Consider the following 22,355-nt stretch of genomic DNA (forward strand, 5'->3'; position numbering starts at 1 on the left):
TACTATCATAGAACTTGGATTTTTTTTTTTTTTTTTTTTTTTTGGACCAGCAATGTCCCTATAGGTTGCTTCTCGCTTTAGCACATCATTTTGAAAATCTGATGATGGCTATGGACTCCTGCTTCAGAAAAATGCACTACACCCAACACTGTATGATTTCTGAGGGCTTGTGGCACCCAGGTTACAACCCCCTGTTCGGGATTGTCTAAATCCAATCCCTTCATTTCTTAGCTGAGGTCATGAGGATGAACAGATGTTTCTGTGATGTGGAATCTCTCACTTTCTCCTTGCTTCCACAGAGCCCAGGTCTTGTAGGCTGGGAAAGTTGTGGTGTATGGATGGAGCCTCCCCTCCCCACCACCCCTTGCCCAACCCAGAGCAGGCTACCTTGACTCTAGGCAAACCCTTCTCCCTGTACCTGTGCCAATTTGGAGGAGAAGGACCCGATGGCAGAAGTCAGGCATGGGGGGCGGGGGTGGGATTCCTGAGAGCAAAACATACCCTCTACCCTTCTTGGGAAAGCTGGAGCTCAGGAAGCTGAGTGTGTAAGAATGAGTGTGTGAGCATCAGCAATAAAGGGGCAGATTAATAAAGTGGACTTCATAAAAACTTAAAACTTTTCCTCTCTAAAGGACATCATCAAGAAAGTGAAGGACAACCCAGGGAATGAGAGAAAATCTGTATCTGATAAGGACCTTCTATCTAGAATATATAAATATATAAATGAGAGAAAATATATCTGATAAGAACCTTTATCTAAAATATATAGGGGCGCTTGGGTGGCTCAGTCGGTTAAGCATCCGACTTCGGCTCAGGTCCTGATCTCACGGTCCGTGAGTTCGAGCCCCGCGTCGGGCTCTGTGCTGACAGCTCAGAGCCTGGAGCCTGTTTCAGATTCTGTGTCTCCCTCTCTCTCTGACCCTCCCCTGTTCATGCTCTGTCTCTCTCTGTCTCAAAAATAAATAATAAAAAATGTTAAGAAAACTAAAAAAAAATAAAAAAAATAAAATATATAAAGGACTCTTCCAACTCAATAATGAAACGACAAACCTGCTGGGAAAAAAAATGGGCAAAGGATTTGCATAGACATTTCTCCAAGGAGGAGACAGAAATGACTAAATAATGCATGGAAAGATGGTCAGCACCATTAGTCATTAGGGAAATGCAAAGAAAAACCACGATGAGCTCTCACCTCACATGCACTGAGATGGCTATAATACAAAAAACAGGCAACAGCAAGTGTTGACGAGGGTGTGGAAAGACTAGAACCCTTATGCATTATTGGTGGCAGTGTAACATGGTGCAAGCCGCTGTGAAAACCAGTTTGGCAGAGGAACTACAGAACCCAGGTGCATATCCAAGAGAAGTTCACAGAAACCTGAACGCAAATGGTCGCAGCAGCATTATTCATAAGACGGCCCAAAGTGGGAACATCCCAAGTGTCCATCAACTGATAAGGCATTCGTGCTACATTCACGCAACAGAATATTAGGCCATAAAAAGGAATGAACTGCTGATATATGCTATAATATGGATAAACCTTGAAAACGTTAGGCTAAGTGGAAGAAGCCAGCTATACGGGATTACACATGACATGAATCCATTGATAGGGAATGTCCAGAATAGGCACATCTATAGAGGCAGAAAGCAGACGAGCGGTTGCTTCGGGCTAGGAAATAGCAGGAGGAATGGGGAGTGGCTGCTCATGATTCAAGGTTGCTTTTTGGAGACGATGAAAATGCTCTAAAGTGAGGTCGTGGTGACTGAACGACTGTGTAAATATGCTACAAAGCATCGGATCGCACACTTGCAGTGGGTGGACTTCACGGCATGTTAATTACACCTCCCTAAAGCTGTTAAAGAGCCGGTGTGCACGACAGAGCGTGCACGTGTGCGCGGGAGCGCGTACCGCGTTTGGACAGGGTTGGGGCGGCCCCAAGTTGGCTCCCTCTGGCCCCCACAGACCTCCCTGCCTGTGGGTTTAGAAACCAAATTATAGGTTCGGAGGCCGCAGAGCAGCTTTCCCCGGGCCCTCCAGGACTTCCAGGGTTCATTGGAAAGTGGGGGCTGGCCTCTCCCCGCGCTCCGCCCCACAGGTATGGGGGCTGTCTAGGGGAGGGCAGGGAGAGGATCCAGCTGGGGAAACCTAGATGGTCTGGGGCTCTTCTTGTCTCTGGGGTCATCCAACAGGTATTTACCGAACATGTACACTATGCCAGGCATCGGTGCTACAACAGCAAGCAAGAGGGCTGTCCCCGAACCCGTAAGCCTCCCTTCCCAGCCCTCAGCGGCTCCCAAGTCGGCAGCTTCTCTTCTGCATTCCTCCCCAGTGTGAGTGGGGATGGGAAGGGGAAGAAGGCAGGGCCAGGCGGCCTTGCTTTTGGCCCCGCCCACAGATTAATGGAAACCACCTGGCGGGTGAGCAGCGCTCCACCCCCAGATCCCCCCACCCCCCATTCCTTGCCATCGTTCCCATGAGCATCTGCTTCTAATGAGTGCCCGGCACTGCTGCATACCAGCCCCCGGGGCTCATTAATCTCATTAGGCAATGACAAATCATCCTGGGGCTGACCAGGCTCCCCTCACCAGGCCCTCTCCTCCAGGCATGCACAAGCCTCTACGGGCTTGTGTCCACACACAGCCACTGACTCGCCTGCATGCCCAGGCTCTCTCCCTTGGCCTCTTCTGGGGGCTGCCTGTCCTGTAGCCCACTTGGTCCCCGTTTGGGGGGCTTCTCACTGTGACCGTGGCACCCTCGGAGCCCTGAAAGGTCTTCTGGTGGCCTGCTCTCTGTTGAATGCATGTGGTGGGGGATGTGGGCAGAGATGCGAGGGACCAGAGGAACGGGCCATCCGTGAGTATTTCTGGCGCCCACGTTTCAGCTACCTGACTGTCCACCCAAGGCTGGGGCGCTCTGGGCAGATCCTATGCAACGAGGGGCTGCCGACATAACATCTTGCAATTTCACACTCTTCAGAGAAGGGAACAGAATGGCCATTTACTGACAGCCCTTGCTGTCCCCACAACAGCCTGTCCAGGAGTCCCACACCGCCCTTTTCCAGGGTAGAAACCCGAGGCTTGGACAGACACCCGGAAAGTAAATGGTAGAGGCAGGATCCAATCCCAGACCTCGCTTACTCCAGAGTGGAGTTCTATGCCCTTCAAGACCTCCCAACCCCAGAAGTCTTTCCTCTGCAAAGGACAGGCTTGTCCATGCCGAGGGGAGCTGGGACACAGAGGGGAGGGCTCAGAGACAGGGTTTCTCACACCCATCTGGATGACTCTGTACACTCCTTGGCCATGAACTGCTCTGCTGGACTCTGTTTCAGGTTTTCTTGGCCGACAGAGCCCCACAAAGGGTGTCCCCCATCTCTCCTCTCACCCCAGGTGCTCTCTTGAGCACCTGTCCTCCCCTGAGATCATCTCAGGCACGTTCCCACTTGGCGCTCTCTCTGTACTCCTCCCAGCCTCAAGGTCCTGCTATGCATTAACCAGGCCTACTCCCCCCATATGCTTATACTTAACCAATTTTCAAAGGCCAGAGGGGCGCTCAGCACAAGGAGGCAATGACGGCATTTTTTGCAGCCTCGACCTGCCATTTCCATTATTAGGCCAGGCCCCAACCCTCCCACGGGACTTGCTGCTCACAGGCTCTGGGATGTTAGGCTGCCATGGACTCAGCTGCCCAAGCCTGGACGTCTGAGCTTGCCAGCACAGAGAGATCAGTGTTTCCTGGCACCAACTGCACGCCAGGCCACAGCATCTCATTTGTGATGAATAGGCCCACAGTCTAGGGGTCATCTGGTCCACTGGTTCCCAACCTCGGATGAGCATGAGAATCATCTGCATACCTTGTAAAAAATTCCCAGCCCCCTTCCAACCTGATTCATTAGCATCTCTGGGAGTGGGGCAAGGATCTCTCCCCATCCCTGGGATAGTGGGACAGTGGTTTTTGAAGACTAAGTTTTATGTGTTCACGTGGCCAGGCTATGGCACCTTGTAACTTACTCAAACATGAATGAAGGTGTTGCTGTGAAGCTATTTTGTACATGTGGCTAAAGTCTACAAATCAATTGAGTTTAAAGGAGATTACCTTTGGCAATATGGGTGGGCCTCATCCAATCAGTTGAAGGGCTTAAGATTAGCAAAAAAGTTTCCTGGAGAAGAAATTCCATCTCGAGACTAAAGCATCAACTCCTGCCTGACTTTCCAGCCTGCTGGCCTGCCCTACAGATTCTGGATTTGCCAGCTACCACAATCACACAGACCATTTCCTTAAATTAAATCTCTTTATAAAGAACTAAAATAAAATAATTTCTTTTTTTATTTTTTTTAAAATTTTTTAACGTTTATTTATTCTTGAGACAGAGAGAGACAGAGCATGAACGGGGGAGGGGCAGAGAGAGAGGGAGACACAGAATCCGGAAGCAGGCTCCAGGCTCTGAGCCCTCAGCCCAGAGCCCGACGCGGGGCTCGAACTCACGGACCGAGAGATAGTGACCTGAGCTGAAGTCAGACGCTTAACTGACTGAGCCACCCAGGCGCCTCTAAAATAATTTCTTTATACAGATACACACACACACACACACACACACACACACACACACACACACACATCTCCTATTGGTTCTATTTCTCTGGAGAACCTGACTGATGCAGTGATCAGCTGGCCTGGAGATCCTGGGCTCCTCTGGCCCCTGCACTGCCTTCTATCCTTGAGAAGCATGAGCACCTACTGAACACAGCACACTCCTCTGCCCAGAGGCCTCCCCTCTTCTGGAAAGCCTGGCTGCATCATTGGGCGCTTTGATTTTTTTTCTTTCTCAAGCAGCACCTGTGGGTATCACACACACACACACACACACACACACACACACACACCCCAAGATCATAGAGTTTAAAATCCATAATGTGCCTTACAAATCACCCTGTTCCCCCTTTTGTTACAGATGAGGAAACTGAGGTCCCAGACCTGGCACCCACGCCTGCATCGCTCTGACTTCATTTCCTACTACCCCCCATTAACATGTCCTTCTTCTTCTTTTTTTTATGTTTATTTTTGAGAGAGAGAGAGAAAAATGATGAGTGGGGGAGGGGCAGAGAGAGAGCGAGACAGAGCGAGACAGAGGGAGACAGAGGATTTGAAGCCAGCTTTGCACTGAGAGCAGAGCCCAATGTGGGGCTCAAACTCACAAACTGAAATCATGACCTGAGCTGAAGTCAGGCGCTCAACTGACTGAGCCACCCAGGAGCCCCAACATGTCCTTCTTCTGCTTCTCAGACCCACTAGGCATACTGTGGATGTAGGGCCTTCCCCTCCAGATTCTTCCCTTCCTTAGGTCTTGGGCTCAGTCATCTTGTCAGCAAGTCCCTCCTTGACCTCGATACATAAAGTAGCAGGCTTCCCCTCTGCCATTGCTTTCTCCCCCCTTCACCCTGCGTTGGGTTTCTTTGTAGTACTTATCATTTCCTGATATCTTTGTACATTTATTTGCTGTTTTCCGGGTCCCATCAGTTGAGGGTAAGTTCCATGAGGGCAGGCACTTGGTTTGCTGTGTTCACTCCCAGTGCCTAGAACAGAGCTCAGCACACAAACAGGGCTCTAGAATGAAGACCTTGGATGATTCCTAACCTCCAAGCAGGGCTCACACTCAGGATTCTGACTTCTCATCTGTCTCCTGCCCTGTGCGCCTGCCACACCACATGATGTGGCAGTCAGTCATTATTCTTTGACTACTCTCATCTTTCTCTGATGGCTTCCCATGCTTTGAAAGCACCTGCTGTGCAGTGACCTGAGTCCGTGGTGCTGGGGGGGGGGGGGGCGGGGGGCGGGGTTCAGTGTGGTGGCATGGGTGGGAAGGAAAGGACTGTCTTTTTTCTTTATCAGAACATTTACTCTCATGAGACTGAAGGATGAGAAGCAGGGAGACCCCTGTGGGTCTTTGATAAAGTGAGAGGGTAAAGATGGGAAGACTTTAGTGGGGCCACGGGAGGCTCAGAGCAGCTCTCGCTGGAGCTAAGAAGGGAGAGCAGCTCTGGGCGGTGGTCAGCTCTGGTGGGGGCAGGGCAAAGGGCTGGAGGCAGCTCTAGTTTGTCATCCTCCAAAAGATCCCTGGAAGGAGCACGAGGTTTCCGGCCCCATAGCCCTCTAAGACCAAGCCTGGGCTGAGTGCAGGAATCCGAGCATCCGCACGCTTAATTGCGTGTGGGAGGTAAAAGTTTTCCCTATTTGTTCGTACCCAAGGAGACTTTTTAATAGCAGCTTGGTGGCAGTCCTTTCTACCTTGTCTGGACCACCCTGCCTGTGAGCTGCAGAGCAGATGGTAGAGGGACCTGGTCACGGAGCTGTGTGCTTGCACAGTCAACATCCTGAGACCCCCTCCCACCCGAGCATGCCTCAGATCGGAGAGAATGTCCTCTGCCTTTCCACCCGGAATGTGGGCTTGCTCCTTCCACCCCTACTAGCCCAGCCAGGCCTCTGAGCTTTCCTTATGGCCCTGGGGACTTTGGAGGAGAGGCTTTCCCTTCCCCTGTGAAGTGGGTGGTAATAGAGATGATCTCATAAGATCATGGTCATGGTTAACGATCTAAACTCCATGTCATGTAGATACTGCATCCCAATTGCCCTTGAATTTTCCAGCCCTCACAGATCAGTGAGGTTCCTCCTTTGGGCACTAGGGAAACCCCAACCTCCTTAATTCTAACACACATGGCATTGTCGTAGTCTCCACTAGACTGTAATCTCTGGCTCTTTGAGAGCAGGCTTCCCCCTGATTCTTCTGTATCCCCCATCACACTGATCCAAGCCTGTCGGGTGAAATGGTACTAGAGGGGCAGGGGCCCTGTTGAAGGATTTAGGAATGCCCAGCAGGGTAGGAGCAGAGGTAGGAGAGAGGGTGCCGAAGGGGCGGAAAGAAGCAAGGATAGGGCTCCAGGAGGGACGGGGGCCCAGATGTCCTGTGGGAGGCAGGACCTAAAGCTGTCGTACAGGCTATGGTTCCTGGAGCTGGTCAGCTGAACAGGGAGTTGACAGAGGGGCTCGTTTGGCAGGTTAAGTGGCTTGCCCTCGACTGAGTCAGGTCCCCAACTCTGTTAAAAAAGTTCTTCCTGGCCAGCGGGGTCCTTGCAGTCCTGAGTCCAAGGCCAGCCTGCCTGGGCCTGTAGGGCAGGACGCAGCTCCAGACCGGGGCAGTGCGGGTGGGGGCCTTCTGGATGTAATCCACTTTCCCACCCTCGGCCCAGGCGCTAGCCCCTTGGGGCTTTGTCTGTTGGTTTGTTTGGCTGGGGGGAGACAAGGAAAGAGGCCCCAGTCACACTAAATCCTCCTCAGCCCTTTATGCTGGGCCCCCAGCTGGATGGGGGAGATGGCATCTGGCCAGCTAAGGGGCTCAGCCCTCACAGCTAATTGCTCATTAAAGAGCGTTAATGAATTTCCCTTAGCCCCATCGTTGCCTAAACCAGCGAGGCTTCCCTACTTCTCGCTGCCGTCACTGGTTGAAGGAGCCGGTCTCTCTCTATACCCTTCACCTGGTGGTCAAGTCTCGCGGGTCTGACTCTGGGCCCTGCTTAGCCAGCAGGTCCTAGGGTTGAGAAGTCCCTCAGCACCCAGTGTTCCCCCTCCTGCCTGGACTGACTTTTTGCCCATGACCGTTATCCCCACCTCTGCCCCACTTTGCCCCAACACTTACAGCTTCTCCAGCAGGGACAGTCCCAGGAAGGATCCATTCCGCAGCCCAGTAATCTTGTTGTTGCTCAAGAGCCTGAAGGAACAGAGAGAACACAGACAGGAGAACGTGCTGTTACAAGCCAGAAAGTGTGGCTGGAGCGGGGATGCGGTTTCACCACTACAACCATGTTGCTTTCTGTGTAAATGGTGCCCCCTTTCTTGTAAATGGTGCAAGACAGTAGCCCCACCCCCTCTAGGAAAGAGCCAGTGAATGGTTCAAGCAGATTGGTTAGCCCACTGAGCCCCAAATTAGATATTCACCTGCCCTGGGTTCCCTGCCATGGCCCGCATCTGACTCAGGACTCTATGTAAGTGGGCTGAACAGGTGTCGAGTTGCGATGGCCCCTTTACACCTTAGAACCACTGCCCGAGCCGCAGCGCCCTCCTCCTGCCCTCCAGGGCTCTTTCTCAGGTCTTCAGCCCCATACCCCGAGGAGAGTGGTAAGGGGAATGGTCTGAATTGGGTCAGGGCTCTGGCAGGTGGAACAGGAGGTCCAGTAGGTATGGAGGCAGGTGGGAGGAGCTGCCCATCATTGGGCAACACTCTGTGAGCCGAGGACTTCACAGGAGGGGACTGTTCCCAGCCCTCGAAGGCCCCCAGTTCAGAGGGACTGCGTACCCTTGCCTCCCTAAGCCTGGCTTCGGCCTCGACAGAAAACCGATAGAGCCCTGTGCCTGGTGGAAGCCCGGGCCTTGGCCTTTGCCTCTGCCCACTCTGAGTTCTGTTTATTTATTTGTATTTAGAGGGGGAGGAGAGGGGCCCCAAGCTACTGACTAAACCCACTCTGCCCACCCACTTAGCCTTTCTCTGCCAGACTCCCTCCCTGGGAGGAGGAAGTTCCAGACCAGCCAAAGGGCTCATCCTTTGAGTTAATTGCTTATTAAAACGCTTTAATGAGCCTCTCAGCCCAAACTCTTGCCTGCTCTGGGCTGAAACAAAGGGTTTCACTTCTTTGCTCCTATTGGTGGACATGGAAAGGCCAGAGTTGTAGGTCTGGAATCTTCTCTCGAGTGGGCAGCCTCTGGGATGGACAGTAAAAGAGATCTTGGGGGACTGGGGTGGGGACAAGGCATGCTAGCAGCTGTCAAGAGTTCTGCCCACAAGCTTACTGGAAGTGGGTAGGTGAATATATCAAGACAGGTGTGAGATGGCCCCAGACAGCTGACATTCCAATACTCCACCTTCAAGAGGCTCATGGAGGACAGACAACGGCCAGGATGGAGGCTAGAGTGGAAGGGGGCTCCCTCCCTTCCCTGCTCTCCAGATAGACCCCTCCCACCCTTCTGGTCCCCAACTAAGGGTCCTTTCAACAGTGACACTTCCTAGCAGGGCCTGAATAGTGACTGTGTGAAAGCGTTGCGGGGGAGGGGATGCTGGGTTTCCAAAGGGCTCACACACACACACACACACACACACACACACCCTTGACATTTCAAAAAGTACATCACAGTTGTCATTATATGAATAATTAGAACTCACATTGACCCCTTTATTCTCATTTTATGGATTAGGATGATTTTAAAACTTTAAAAAGTTTACTTATTTATTTTGAGAGAGAGAGAGAGTGAGCAGGGGAGGGGCAGAGAGAGAAGGAGAGAGAGAATCCCAAGCAGGCTCCGCACTGTCAGCATAGAGCCTGATGTGGGGCTTGAACGCAGAAACCAAGAGATCATGACCAGAGCTGAAACCAAGAGTCAGACACTTAACCAACTGAGCCACCCAGGTGCCCCTGATTGATTAGGATGATTTTAAATCGCATTACACATGGTGGTTATAAATCATAAATAATCTTGTCAGTTCTTAGGGTCTCTAATGGTCTCATTTAGGCCCTGGTGGGGCTGCAGGGGCTCCCTCCATGGTGACGGGCTCTTGACGGTGTGACTTTTAAATCAAAGCCCATCTCGCCTCATCTCTTGTTCATTCCCTTCATATGCTCAGAGTTTGAGGTTTAGAGGTTGCATTAAATGTCAGAGAAGGTGAGAGAGGACCCCTCGGTGTTTTTAGAAGTGTCAGGAAGAATAGTGGAGAAAGGGCATAGGTTTCAACCTCCCCCCCCAACCCCAAGGGTGTCCCCCAGGGACTGCCCCCTCCTTGGGTTTGTGGGGAATGGGATGCTGATAAGGCTGAGGGTACAGGGGAGGCGGAGGAGGAGGGAGAGGGTATGGTAGGAGAGAGAAACAGGGCTCCTGAATTATCACAAGCCTGTTCATGAAGGGGGAAGCCCGAGAACATTATTTCTCAAACTTGAGCAGAGACCTGGTAAAGGGAGGAAAAAATATCTTCTTTCCTGAGAATATGTCTGAGGATTCTAGTTTGAGAAATATTGACTTTGGAAATGAAAATCTTACACTATGAAAATACCTTCTAATAATTATCTCAAAATTATCTGCAAAAGAATTTTGTTTAAATATCATTGAACAGAAAATTAAAAAAAAAAAAAAGTCTTCCAACTCCCAATCCCCTGAGATTAAGACCTGGGATCCTAATTTGAGAATCCTGTCTAGACAGGTCTAAAGGTGGCGTTGGGGTGCACCCCACATTCTTCAGACTCTTCAGCCTTTAACCTTTGAACACCTTTTGCATACCCCAAATTCTTTAACCCAGAGCTGGTCAATAGAAGTATAGTGTGAGCTGCATACGTAATTTCAAATGTTCTAGTAGCCACATTTTTTTTAAGTTTAAAAATTAATTCTAATAATATATTTTATTTAACTCAAAGTATTAAAATGTTAGCATTTCAACATGCGATCGATATACAAAATTAGTAATGAGATGTTTTCCTTTTTTCTGTTTTTGGTACTCAGACTTTGGAATCTGCGAGTATTCTACTGTTCCAGCATATCTCAATTCAGACCAGCCACCTTACAGGTGCTCAGGAACCACATGTGGCTAGTGGCTTAACCCTTATCCAGTTTCCTTGTGGCCAGCACCTCCCCAGGAGGAAGTCTGGGTTGCTTGAGAGATACTGAGGAAATTGTGTGGGGGGTGGGGGGGGGCGTGTGGGGGCAGAGCAAAGGATTGGGGACCAGCCCAGAGTCAGGTGAGGATGAGCCTATGGCCCAGAAAAGGACCAACTCATCTCTTGGTGTCCTATCCCTCTCTGGCAGGGCCCCCTCTCTCTGAGACAGCCCCTGTTGTGCTGGGGAGGTGCGGGGGCGGGGGGTCAGCTGCAGCCCACGCTTCCGGTTTGACTAGCCCGGTGCAAACGCTGTCTTGAAATGAGATACTTTTCTTGTAGCAGAGAACATGTCCCTGATCTCCCCCATACCCACTCTCTATAAGCCATTCATGAAAGCAGGGACACCAGGCAAACAGTGGTTCACCCTTCTCCTCGCATGGGTCTCCTTCTTGCCATATTTCTAGTTCTTGGACAAACTTCAGGCAGATATCTGTATGATCCAAGTCCCCAAATACCCAGAATTGGATCTTTTGGTCTTTACAACCTAGATGGGGCTGAGGAAATTTTGCTTTGGATCCAGATTATTCAGAAAATGGCTTCGGCTGTGCTTGTTGGTTCAGTTCTCAGGAGGTGCCCTTTGTGAGTCTGGTGGGGTGGAGAGGGCAGTGATTTGGGACAGAAAGTGCTTGGGTCTAGTGTTGTCTTGGGCAAGTAGGAAGCTGGCAGTTAGTAGGGGTTGAAGAAGACATGCACAGCCTCTTCCAACAGGAAGAAGAATGTTCCCACCACGCTAGGCTGTCTCAAGGGGACAAAAACAGGCCAGGCGGCCCCGGCAATCAGGCAGGGAAGGATCGGGAGCCTTGGTCCATGGTTCCATCCAGCCTCACAGACACAGTGCCAGCTTGGGCCCATCTTAACCACCCTGCCACCCCTACCGGACAGATACTTCCTCAGCCTGCCCCAACCCCTCGCCCTGCAACAGCACAGGGAGCCTGCCAGGTGGATCTCCTTCCCAACCACGCTTGCCCCGCTGCATGGATCTCTGGCTCACCCAACCCGGCCTCTCCAGCTTTTCTTCCCTCCCTCCCCGTCTACCACTCCGACATCGTCACATAGTCCCAGGAAGGGGGGCCGGTCCCTGGAGTCCCCTGTTCTCTTACCCTAGGGTCTGAAATCTGGCCAAGGAGAGGGGGCATACTGAGTCTATTCCAGAACTCTCTCCCAGCCAGGGTCCTATTTTAGGGAAGAGGAGCAAGCAGAGTTACCGCTAACGAGGCTGGAGGCCAAGGGAGCGAGTGGCTGGCGTCTACAGAGAGGCCCTGTGGCCTTTGGGCAGCCACAGGAACTCACCAGATCCCAGCCCAACATCAGAGATGACCCCGTAGGGGTCATGTGGGCACCACTCCGTGGGACATGGGGCCAACACATGCCTGAACCAAATTGTTCTCTCAGATGCAGGAAGAGTCATACATGTCATACCCCCCTCCTCCACCGTGTGAGGACCACACGTCTGGACACTTGGGGAATCTGTGCCCTCCAGGGAGTCTGAGCCTGGAATTCAGACCATCCTCAAGGCCCTCAGGGCTCAGGAGGACCTGTCTCCAACATCTGTTGCTGGCACCTTGGCAGTGTCTTAGGGACGCCGTCAGTGAGGGATCTCAGGCCCACAGCCACTCTGAACGGTCAAGTGGAACCAGACTCCCAGCTCCTTCTGCGGGCACAGTGCCCAAGGCCTCTGAGCACTTCCAGGGCCCACAAAGATGTCTGAAAACGAAAAAATAATCACTGCCTCTGAAATATAAATGCTATAAAAAGCAAAATTGACATTAACAAACCCTTAACTAAATAACAACCAAATGTCCTACTATGTCGATTAGCAGTGATTGTTATGTTCCTCGCAGGCCGTGGGTGCATTTCAGTATGCCTGATATGACAATAGGGTCTCTAAAAGTGACACTGCCTCTGGTCCACAGGCCCTGCCTTGACACATACCCTCAGACGAAAGGCTGCCCTCCTGTGGCTTCCCCTCCTTTCCCTTCTCTTCAGGGCTGCCCTTCATGTCCATGCAGCCTGATTGCAGGGGACTTAAATGTTGGAGGAGACATACAGTGTTCCTGAAATTCCCTGCCATCCCCTCCCTTGGCTGGAGGCCTGACTGGAAGGAGACCTAGGTAGGAACTTGCTTCCTCGGGCTGTAGGGGGTTGTGTCTGGATATGGTCTCTGATCTCAGCCTTGAAGCTGAACTGTCCGGGCAAGGGCCTGAGGTCAAGGCTGGGAAAGAAGATAGTCTTGGAATCGCTCCTATGTGTGGGGCCTTCTAGTCTCCTTTTCTCTAACCTACCCTCTGTACAAGGGCACCCTATCCTGGTGGGGAGCAGGCACGACCAAGAAATTGGGGCTGAGATGGGGAGGACTGACTGGAGAAGAAGTGCTACAGGTCTTTGTGGTTGGGTGGTCCGTGTGCCTTGATGGGGGTCTGGGGGCCCCAACACCCTAGCTTGAGCCCATGGAATCGAGTCTGCTATAATCATTCACACCTAGGCATTCATTCATTTATTCTTCAAATCTACACTAACGCTCATTGTGGGCTCAGCCCCGTGTAACACAATAGCACTACAAACATCAATGAGACACTGCGTCTACAATCCTCCATTCACGAAAGGTGGAGGGCCATGTGTCAGACAGGATGCAATGTTTGTGTGTGTGTGTCCCTGGATTTGAAGAAACTGGGAAGTTACTCCCAGTCCACCTTAAGTGCTTCTTCAAACGGCCTAAAATCTCAGCCTGGGGTAGGGGTGGGAGGGGGCATGGTTTTGGGTGAAGAAAATGGATTTCTTTTCAAATGCTTTTCAAAGACAAATAAACCTGAAAGGATCAATCTGAAATCAGTCATTTTTACCCAAGTACAAATTTGTCCTTTAATCTTTCTACCCCTGAAGTTTTCCTTGGGAGCCCTGAGGCCCCAATCCTGTCCTGCTTTTGTGAGCCGGTATCCAGTCTCCATGATGAGACTGTAAGGCCCCTGAGGTCAGAGACCGGGTCTCTCGCCTCCTGGCACTGGCGCCGGGCTGGTCAACAGCAGGCGGTGGCTGAATGAATGGATGGGTATCCGGAGAGGCAGAGCTCCAGGGAATGTGGGGGTGGTGGATGGACAGAGTTCACACTGAACCCCGGTTTCCTCCTTCCTCCACTCCCCTCCCCCACCCCCGCCCCGCCCCGCCCCCTACCGCTCCGTCTGGGCAGAGCTCACTCCTGACAGCTTGGAGACAGCTCCCATCCCTCTCCAAGCTAAGCTGGCTCCTCCTGAGACATCACCCACCCCCACAGGGGTGGCATCGTCCTGAAGCTGTGCGTGGTGCAAGCGAGGGAGAGAAACACCAGGAAGCATGCTTTAGACACCACTTTCCCTGGGTCCATCTGATTTCAAATACTCTGCAGTGATTCTGTACAGAGGTCCCCTAAGCACACAGGTATTTGCTAGGCTATTATCTACCCCTTAACCCTGGCTCATGTGTCCGTTTGGAGGAAGTGGATTAGTATTATCTCCTCTGCCCTGTCCCCGGGGGGTATGCGGTCTCTGATTTGTCACTATGGGAAGAGGCTGAGAGCAGGAACCCTGGGTCTGGCTCCGAGCTGTGTCATCTTGGGCAGGTCAGCCCCTCTCTGGGGGTTTCTTCTCAGTAAAAGAAGGGTTTGGACAGAAGACTCCCACTCATTATATTTGATGGTTTTTCCCATCCTGAATACTGTGTCTCCTAGAGCCTGAAGTCTGAAGTTTCTGCCTCACCACACGGTTCCCAGCAGGCAAAGAGCCCTGGGTGGGTGGGTGGGGGTGCAGCTCTCGGACCTTCCTTCTCTTTCCAGCTGGGAGATGTCTGGCCCCTCATGGTCAGGCTGTAACTCCCTCCTCAGGCTTCTCTCCACCCCGTTCCCTGCTCCTCTGTGACAGATTGGTTCCCCTGCCCCTCACCTGGCCCCATCCATCTTGCACACCCCTTTGCTCCTCCATCCCGCCTCTCCCCACTCAAAGGGCTGGAGAAGCTGGGTCCTGGGAGGTTGCCTGACTTTGCTACACTCCACAGTTTCTCTGCTCCCCCCACCCCCATCACCAGTCCTAAAAGCAAAGGAATGTTCTGGAGTTTGGGAAGGATGGGGGCCCGCCAGAGGAGGGAGGAAGGGGAGGAGGCAGCTTTGTCCTGTCAGTGTCTGAGCTCTAAATAGAACAGAGCGGCTGGGCTGGGGGAATGAAAATAAACAGCCCCTCCAAGCAGCCCCTTCCTAGCAGTTACCGGACTTGCCTTCTAGTTCCTCAGCCCAGGGCCATTTCCCTCCCCTCTTCTCCCCTGCTCTCTGTCTGATCCCAGGGAGTAGTGGGGGGGGGGGGGTCTATACCTTAGAGGGAGTGAGGCGTACTGGTTCAGGCTGTGTGGCTTTGGGGAACTCACCTCCCCTCTCTGGGCTTCGGTGAGGAGAGCCCACTAAATGGAAGGATCAGCTCAGAGGTGGCTGGAACTTTTTCTCCCTCAAGAAAGGGTTCTTATCCCAGTGATTCTCATGTGGCATAAACTTGGAAACTCTCTCCCTTTAAAAACATGACCCCCAATTTCAGGGTCAATTTATGGTCAGGTTCAAATTACACTGGTTTGCCTGTGCCCTTGGGGGAAATTCTCAGACTCACCCCCAGGACTGGGGATTGCCCACCACCCCATCCCCCAGCACAGAAGGATGATCCATGGTAGTCAGCAGGAAGGGACCTCCTTGGGGATCAGGAGTAGCTGGGTTCATGCACATGTTCTGAGTAGTTCAGGCCAAATTACCCGTTCTGGGTCCTGGAACCACTGGGATGCTGAATTATAGGGGTTGTCTTTGGAGCTCAGTGCGGTGGCCTCTCCAGTCTCATTGGCGCAATGAGGACTCAACCAGTAAACCCCAGAGGGCTCTGGTCTCCGCCCAGTGCTTGCCCTGAGATGTGAGCAGGGACCCTAAGAGCAAGAGCCCTAAGAGCCCTAAGAGCAAGAGTCCCCAAGATCTCCAGGGAGGGGCTGGCTGCCTCCAGCTTCTCCGGGCAGGTAGTTGGAAAGTCAGGGGGCAACTTGGATTTCTTCTGGGCCCCTGATTTCACACAGGCGGGGTCAGAAGCCCACACGGGCTTGGTGCAGCTGAGACCCTGCATCAGGAGGGGAAGGTAGTGTGTTGGGAGTCTTGTAGCCTCCTCCCACCTTCGGCCCCCAGCCTCTTCCCTCTTTTCTTTCCTTCTTTCTCTCTGCTCTCTCCCCCTCCCCCTCCTCTCCCTCACAAAAGCTCTCTGTACACAGCCACTTCCTCTGGCTGCTGTCTCTGAGCCCAGACCTTATGAGAACCATATGGGGGAAAGAGGGTGGAAGAGAAGGGGGTGGGGAAGCTGGCGAGGGCCCGCCCCTCCAGCCAACATCTTTCCACTCCCTTCAGGCTCTGCGCACTGGCCGTTGGCACACTTTGCCCCAAACTCCCCCAACTGGATCTTGGTGGCTGGGGTGAGGGGCACTGGGGGGAGGGCCCCGTCCAGAGCTGGGGCTTCAGAGGGAGATCTGTGTTCGAGAACCACTTTCCTGAGACTGGAGCAAGCGCAAGGGCTGTGAAGGGGCCTCCCCTTCCCCCATGCTGCTCCTAAAGACCACCAAACCCACAGCAAAAGGACCCAGCCACCATTAGGTGCGTCTGAATGGCAAATGCCCCTTCTCTTCCATGCGGGTTTTTGACGTGGTGGGCCGCCCCCTGCCCCAGAAACGGGAGGCGAGGCTCGGGTGGCGGTGCGGAGGGGGTGTGTGGGTTCTGGGAGAGTCCGGAGTGACCAGTACCGCGCCTGCCCCCTCCGCACCCAGCCTTGGAATGTTCCCAGGTCAAAAGGGCCAAGGTTCTGCTGGGAAGGAACTGGGTTTTTGAAAGCAGCTTTTGCGTCCGCTGGGTCCCAAATCCAGCCAGGTGAGCACTGAGTCCCTCACCTGAGAGGAATGGAAAGCAGCCCAACCAGCTAATCCTGGCCTCAGTTTGCTCAGCCTGTAAGATGGGAGATGCAGGGCTGGATTTGCTGATCTGCAAGGGCCTTTTCAGTGCAGACGGTCTAGGAATTTATGTGGTGGCTGGAATCCTCTGAGGGGCTGCTCAGATGTCCTGCAAGGTCCTCGCAGGAGATTTCCTTCTGGAGTTATCTGTTATCAGTCCTTTCCTAGAATTCCTTATTACCCCTTCCCCCTCCCTCTCACTCCCAGAGCTGCCAAGCAGAGGGCAGGCCCATCAGCTGCTGCCCAGGAATGGGTGGGGGGTTCACAGGGCTCCTCATCTCTCTCCCAGGCTCTCCCCAAAACAAGTCACCCACCACACCCCCCATGAGACCTTCCCCCTTGGGGGAGAGCCATAAAGGCTCCTGCTCCGGACAGGAGCCTCGAGGCCCATGGCTGTCCTGTGGACTGAGCTGAGGGGTGGGACCGATGGATCAGGAAGGGAGCCAAGAGTTCTGCTTTCCTGGAAAACTGTGCATGAAAATCCATTAGAAGGGAAAAGAGCAAAGGGTGGGGAGAGGGGGCACACGGTCTAGAAAAACAGAAGGCAGAAGTTAAGATAATAGGGGTGGAGGTGGAAGGGTTTTCAGTGAGGTAAATAGGGCTGTTCATGGAATTGCCTCAGAACTGCCTGCAAGCTCTCTCTGAGCAGAGACGGGAGGCTCCTTGCACACAGGCACCTGATCTAGAGCTTTCTTTGCCTGAGTAATCCCAGCACTGGTGTCTACCAGGTTTCCCAAGGGGGAGTCCCGGGTCCCCTTGAGCAGGGTGGGGTGTGAGGGGGACTGGAACCTGGTGGCCCATTCTGGAGGGAAACAGGGGAGGAGGGAGGTAAAGCCATGATGCATTAAAAAAAAACCAAAACCAAAACCAAAAAACAATAAACATCAGCCTAAGTCCTATTGTTTGTACCAGGTGACAGGCAAAAAGGTGAAAGGAAACAAAAAAAGTAAGGAGGAGGAGTTCGGGAGGGTGTGGAGAAGTTTTCCAAGCTCTTAGCATCATGCTTTGCTGCCAGGCTGAAGCCCCTTCCCAGCCCTGTCTCTCTTCTTCCCTCAAGAGGCATGCTGGGAAGGGATGGGTATGGCTGAACCCTGAGAAGAGAATCCCTGCCCAGCAACCAGGATCAGGATTATGTGGGGCCTGGAGGGAGAGCCTAAGAAATATGTCCATGGCTGGGATTCAGTCGCACTCTAGGCTGATGGGCCAGTGGGCTCTCAGGGGCTTCTAGGGCCTGCCCTGCCATCACTGTGGGGATGTCCAGCCAGTCTCAGGGGCTGTTCCTATGGAAGGTATCTTAAGCCAGCCAGGTCAGTGGCCTGGGACAAAGAAGAGGCCCTTCCTCTGGGAATGGTTTGCGATGGGAAGGTGAGCTAGCAGTCATGTTTGCTGCTGCCCTGTCACAATATATTCTCACCAAGAGTTGGCTGTGCCCACTCACTCACTCCTTGCAGTGGCGTCGGTGGGAATTAGCTATGGCTGGAAAGCATTAGTTACCAAATCATTCTAAGATGTACTGCAAAACCACCTTTTAATGTTTCCCCCCCTTTTTTCTGCCTTCAGTATGTTAGGATTCCCTAATCCCAACAAGCAGACATACAGAGCGATGGTGTCCCCCATATGTGTGTGAGCACAGCCACAAGAGCCAGTGCACAGACGCACAGACACACAGAGTCCTCTCTTGAACTGAGTTATCATTGCTCAGCGGGGACTCACACAGACTCCCGCCCAACCATTCCACACAGCAAGCATTTTTCTCCTCCAGAACTGAGTGGGCCGGGGAATGCCCAGGCCTGTCTGGACCCTTCAACACCACTGGACAATCAAAGAGACCAGGAAAGAGCAGCCACAGCTGCCTTCCCAGGCCACGGCCACATCCCAGGGCTGCTGCTGAGACGTGGGAGCCGGCGGACACATTGCCTCCACTCCCCCCAATGCACACACATACACGCCCGCGCACGCGCGCGCGCACACACACACACACACACACACACACACCCCAGCTGGGGAAAATGCAGGCCAGGCGGCCAACGTCAGAGGCTGACCAGTCGTGTCCTGTCAGGAAGCCGGCAGCCTCTGAACTCACCCAACCAGAGGCATTACTGTATTGTTCTGGACACAATCAGGATAGACTGTGAGCCAGCCCCAACTCTGGGCAAGGGGCGGCGGGGGACGGTTGCCACTGGGGTCAGGAAGCCAGGAAAGGGGAAGCGCATGCAGGTTAGGTCCGGGACAGGAAAGGCATGGGCCGCGGCTAGGGCCGGACCCTCCACTCCACGGCGTGCGTGGAGCTGGGAGCACGTGGTCAGGGCAGGAAATCGCTGCCGCGGGTCGGGGTCGCTAATTCTCCTGCGGTTGTGGGGGCTTCAGGCCCCCATCAAGGAGGCTTGGGTCGGGTGGTGGTTCGAGCCGCGCTCGTAGCCAGCAAAGTGAGAGCTCGGGAGGGCCCTGGCTGAGAAAGGAAACAGGATGACGGAAGGAGGCTGGGAGGCAGCCGCCTCCCCCTCAGCCAGGTTTCTTTCTTCGCAGTCTTGGAGCGAAGAAGTCAATCGATTAACAGCCAAAGGTCGTGTTGTACCCAGGGGAGGTAAAGGAGAGGGCGGGATGCAGGACCCGGCGCACAGCTCACTTCACCGACGCGCGCGGAGGGAGAGGGGCCAGAGGGCGACCGGGACGCCGGGGTCTCATCCAGGCCAGAAGCGCCGCAATCCCAAGGACAGATTTGCCGAGCCCTCCCTCCCGCCTGTCCCGCGGAGACAGTCTGGAAGCGGGGCTGGCAGGCTCGTGGGGCGGGTGGGGCGCCCCCCACTGGAGGAGCCAGGCCCGCGGGGTGAACCCGGGAGATTCCTCCAGCCCGGCCGAGGACGCGTCCTCCGAGGTGACGACCACAGCCACCTTTTGGGCCGCGGGTCGATCTTTCCTGAGCCTTCTTCCCCCAGCCCACCCACCTCAGGTCCCCGAAGTCTGCAACACCAGCCCAGACTGGAAAGTCGAGGGGCGTGGGCATCCCGCCAGGGCGCATTCCCCTCACCTGTGCAGGTGAGTGGGCGCCCGCTGTCCCTCTCTCTGGGGCGCAGCCGCCCCCGAAGTCCCCTCCTCCTTCCACACCCCGGAGCCCTAATCCTTCCCGTACTTCTCCAAGCCTCCCTTCACGGAGCCTGGACGCAGGCCTGTCCTAAAGTCTCTGAAGCGGCGGCAACGTCCCGTCCCCCTCTTCCCGCCCCTCCCGTCCTGTCTTCCTTCTCGCCCTCGTCGGCGCTCGGGCCGGCCGAGTAGGGTACTCACAGGGTAACGGTGCCGTTAGGCAGAAGGCCGGGCTCCGGAGGCTCCGGGAGGTCCCCGCCGCCGCACACCACCCTCCTGCGCGCCGGGTTGGGGGCGCCGCCGCTTAGCCCCTTGGGCCGCTCCCCCGAGCATTTGCAGCTGCGGATGGGCACGGGGCAGCCGGGCGCGCCCCGGGTCTCGGGAGCCAGAAGCAGTAGCCACGGCAGCAGTGGCAGCAGCAGGCGCGCTGGCGCCCCCCGCATCCTGCGTCCCGCGGCGCCCATCAGCCCATCGCCCCGCGGGGACCCACAGCGCTGGGGCCCGTCTGCGCGCCGGCCACAGGGACCCGGGCTTGCGGGAGGCGTGCTCAGCGGGGGCCCGGGGCGTCCGAGGGCGGGGCGGGGGGCCCTGGGCGGAGGCAAGCCCCGGGGTCCCCGCCGCCGCGCCCCGGGGGCATGTCCGGCGAGCGCCCCGGCGGGGAGGACGCGGGCGCGGCTGTCAGCGCGGCGCAGGCGGCCCCCGGCGGCGCGGCCCGAGGCTCTGCGCCGTGCTCCCGGGCCGGCTGAGGCCGGACCGCTCCGCGACGCCTGCTCCCTTCTTGCCGGGCCGGGACCTAGCGGATTGCGCCGGGCTCCTGCTGCCGCCGCCGCCGCTGCCTCTCCGTGCCATGGATGGAGGCAGCTCCTGCGCGGCGCCGCTCCCGCCGCCGCCGGCCCCCGCCCGCCCTCCGCGGAGGGCGCCCTCCCCTCGCCGGCTCTCCCGTCCGCGAGGCCCTAGCGCCTCCCGACACGCAGCCAGGCCGCTGCCCTCCTGGGAGCGAGAGCGGGCCGGGCGGCCTGAGGCCCCGTTTGTCCCGCGAGCCCGCCCTGAACCTAGACTTTCTCCGTCCCGCCCCTCTTCTCCGGGCCGGGACTCTTCCTCTCCACACCCCATCTCGGACCTCAGAGTCAACCACCATCACTTTCCACAAAACCCTCCCTGGCTCAAGCTCATCCAGCCCGCGCCCCCGTGTTCTGGGTCTTTCATTGCCCTGCGGGTTTGGCCGGAGATACCTGGTGCTGCCTGTTTGGGATTGTGATTGAACTTCGTTCACCGTCCTGGGGTCGCTGAGACTCAGCTTCGCTTGGCTCCTGACCTGATGGGCTAGTCTGGAAGCCGGCTCTCCCTCCCACAGACCTAGGAGTCTCAGACCCTCCTCTGACGCCGGTGACCTCACGCAGCGGGGGGTGCTTGTCACTCAGCCAAGGAGGGGTCAAAGGCCAAGGCAACAGGCTAGATCTGGCCTCTTATGTGTGTGTGCGTGTGCGTGTGGGGTGGGGGCACGCGTGTGTGTTTGGGAGGCAGTGGGAATGAGGGAAATGGGAAGAGAAACAGCAGGGAACCTACCAGGGTGTGGAAAGAGCACTGCACTGTGAGTCAGGAGAGCCTCATTCTAGACAGCTCTATTTGACTTTGAACACAGCCTCTAATATCCTGGAGTATCTCTAGTCTCTGGGGTCAAAATGGGGCTCTGCCTGCCCCCTAGTTTATGAATGTCAGCTGTGGCATTTGAATGAGTGAGTGAGAGAGGGGCACTCAGTTTCCATAGGCAGAGGGCTGGGGGCTTTGGGTAGCGTCTGACCTTGACAACTGGGGATGGAAATGAAAGTTTGACCAAGGGTCTTAGATGCGCTGTAATGCAAGCTGGGAATGGGGCTGGGATCGGAGGAAAAGGGAAGTGTGGTCCAGTGTGTCTGCTCCCTCAGTTTCTCCACAAAGTGGCCGTACCTGCCACTTAATAGACCCTTTGCTGCTGAGGAGCAGGCTGCCTGGGTTGGGGGATCCCTGGGCAGGAGTCCTGTTCCTCATCTTTTACTGTGTCACCTAAGAAGGTCGCCATCTGCCGCCTTCCTTCTGTGCTCTTGGCCTTGTTGGTGTGTGTGGCACCTTTTCCAGCACTGTGGCCTTTCATCCAGTCTCCCACCTCTCTCTGCGGGGAAGCGCCTTCTCTTCCTGGCCCCCAGTGGCAGACACTGGGCCCAGACACTGGCTTCTTCACTTTCCCTCTCTGGCTCCACCAGTCTCTCCAGGCCGCAGGCTCTGGTTCCTTCAACTTCCAAAGATAAATAAATAGTGATTGCAAATGGAGTAAGAGAGAAGGGGCACCGACTCCCCAGCAGGAGCCCTCCGCGGGGCGGCAGGCAGGCTGAGACCGCATTCCTTTGGAAGGGTCGAGATAGAGCCACGGCCACAGGCACGGTCTGCCATTCAACTCTCCTGCTCCCAGGCAAGGAAAACTTCTCAGAGAGGAGGAGGAGAGGGCTCTGGCCTGGGTCACACAGCTTCTTTTGTCAATTCCTTTTGCTAAACGAAGACAGTCAGAAGTCTGGACGGGAGTTGCGCTGTGACATGAACTCTCTGAGGCTGTATAGAGGCCACATGACATT

The 22,355-nt window shown here is 54.8% G+C and overlaps 1 protein-coding gene across 2 annotated transcripts in view; it reads right to left on the reverse strand.

Annotated features, from left to right (window-relative positions):
• The window catches only part of ADGRA2 (adhesion G protein-coupled receptor A2), a 35,660-nt gene extending 15,004 nt beyond the window's left edge, over positions 1-20,656 (reverse strand). The window contains exons 1-2 of one of the 2 annotated variants that reach the window (XM_053901084.1): positions 19,951-20,656; positions 7,689-7,760 (exon numbers count right to left, since the gene is read on the reverse strand). In XM_053901084.1, coding sequence (XP_053757059.1) covers positions 7,689-7,760; positions 19,951-20,213 — 335 coding nt within the window. In that variant the 5' untranslated portion in view covers positions 20,214-20,656. The remainder of the gene's footprint in view (positions 1-7,688; positions 7,761-19,950) is intronic. The other variant, XM_053901083.1, reaches the window with a different exon arrangement.
• Positions 20,657-22,355: the final 1,699 nt, after the last annotated feature.

Source organism: Panthera pardus, unplaced genomic scaffold (genome assembly GCF_024362965.1).
Source record: "Panthera pardus isolate Hobbes unplaced genomic scaffold, ASM2436296v1 HiC_scaffold_13, whole genome shotgun sequence".
NCBI classification, from domain to species: Eukaryota; Metazoa; Chordata; class Mammalia; order Carnivora; family Felidae; genus Panthera; species Panthera pardus.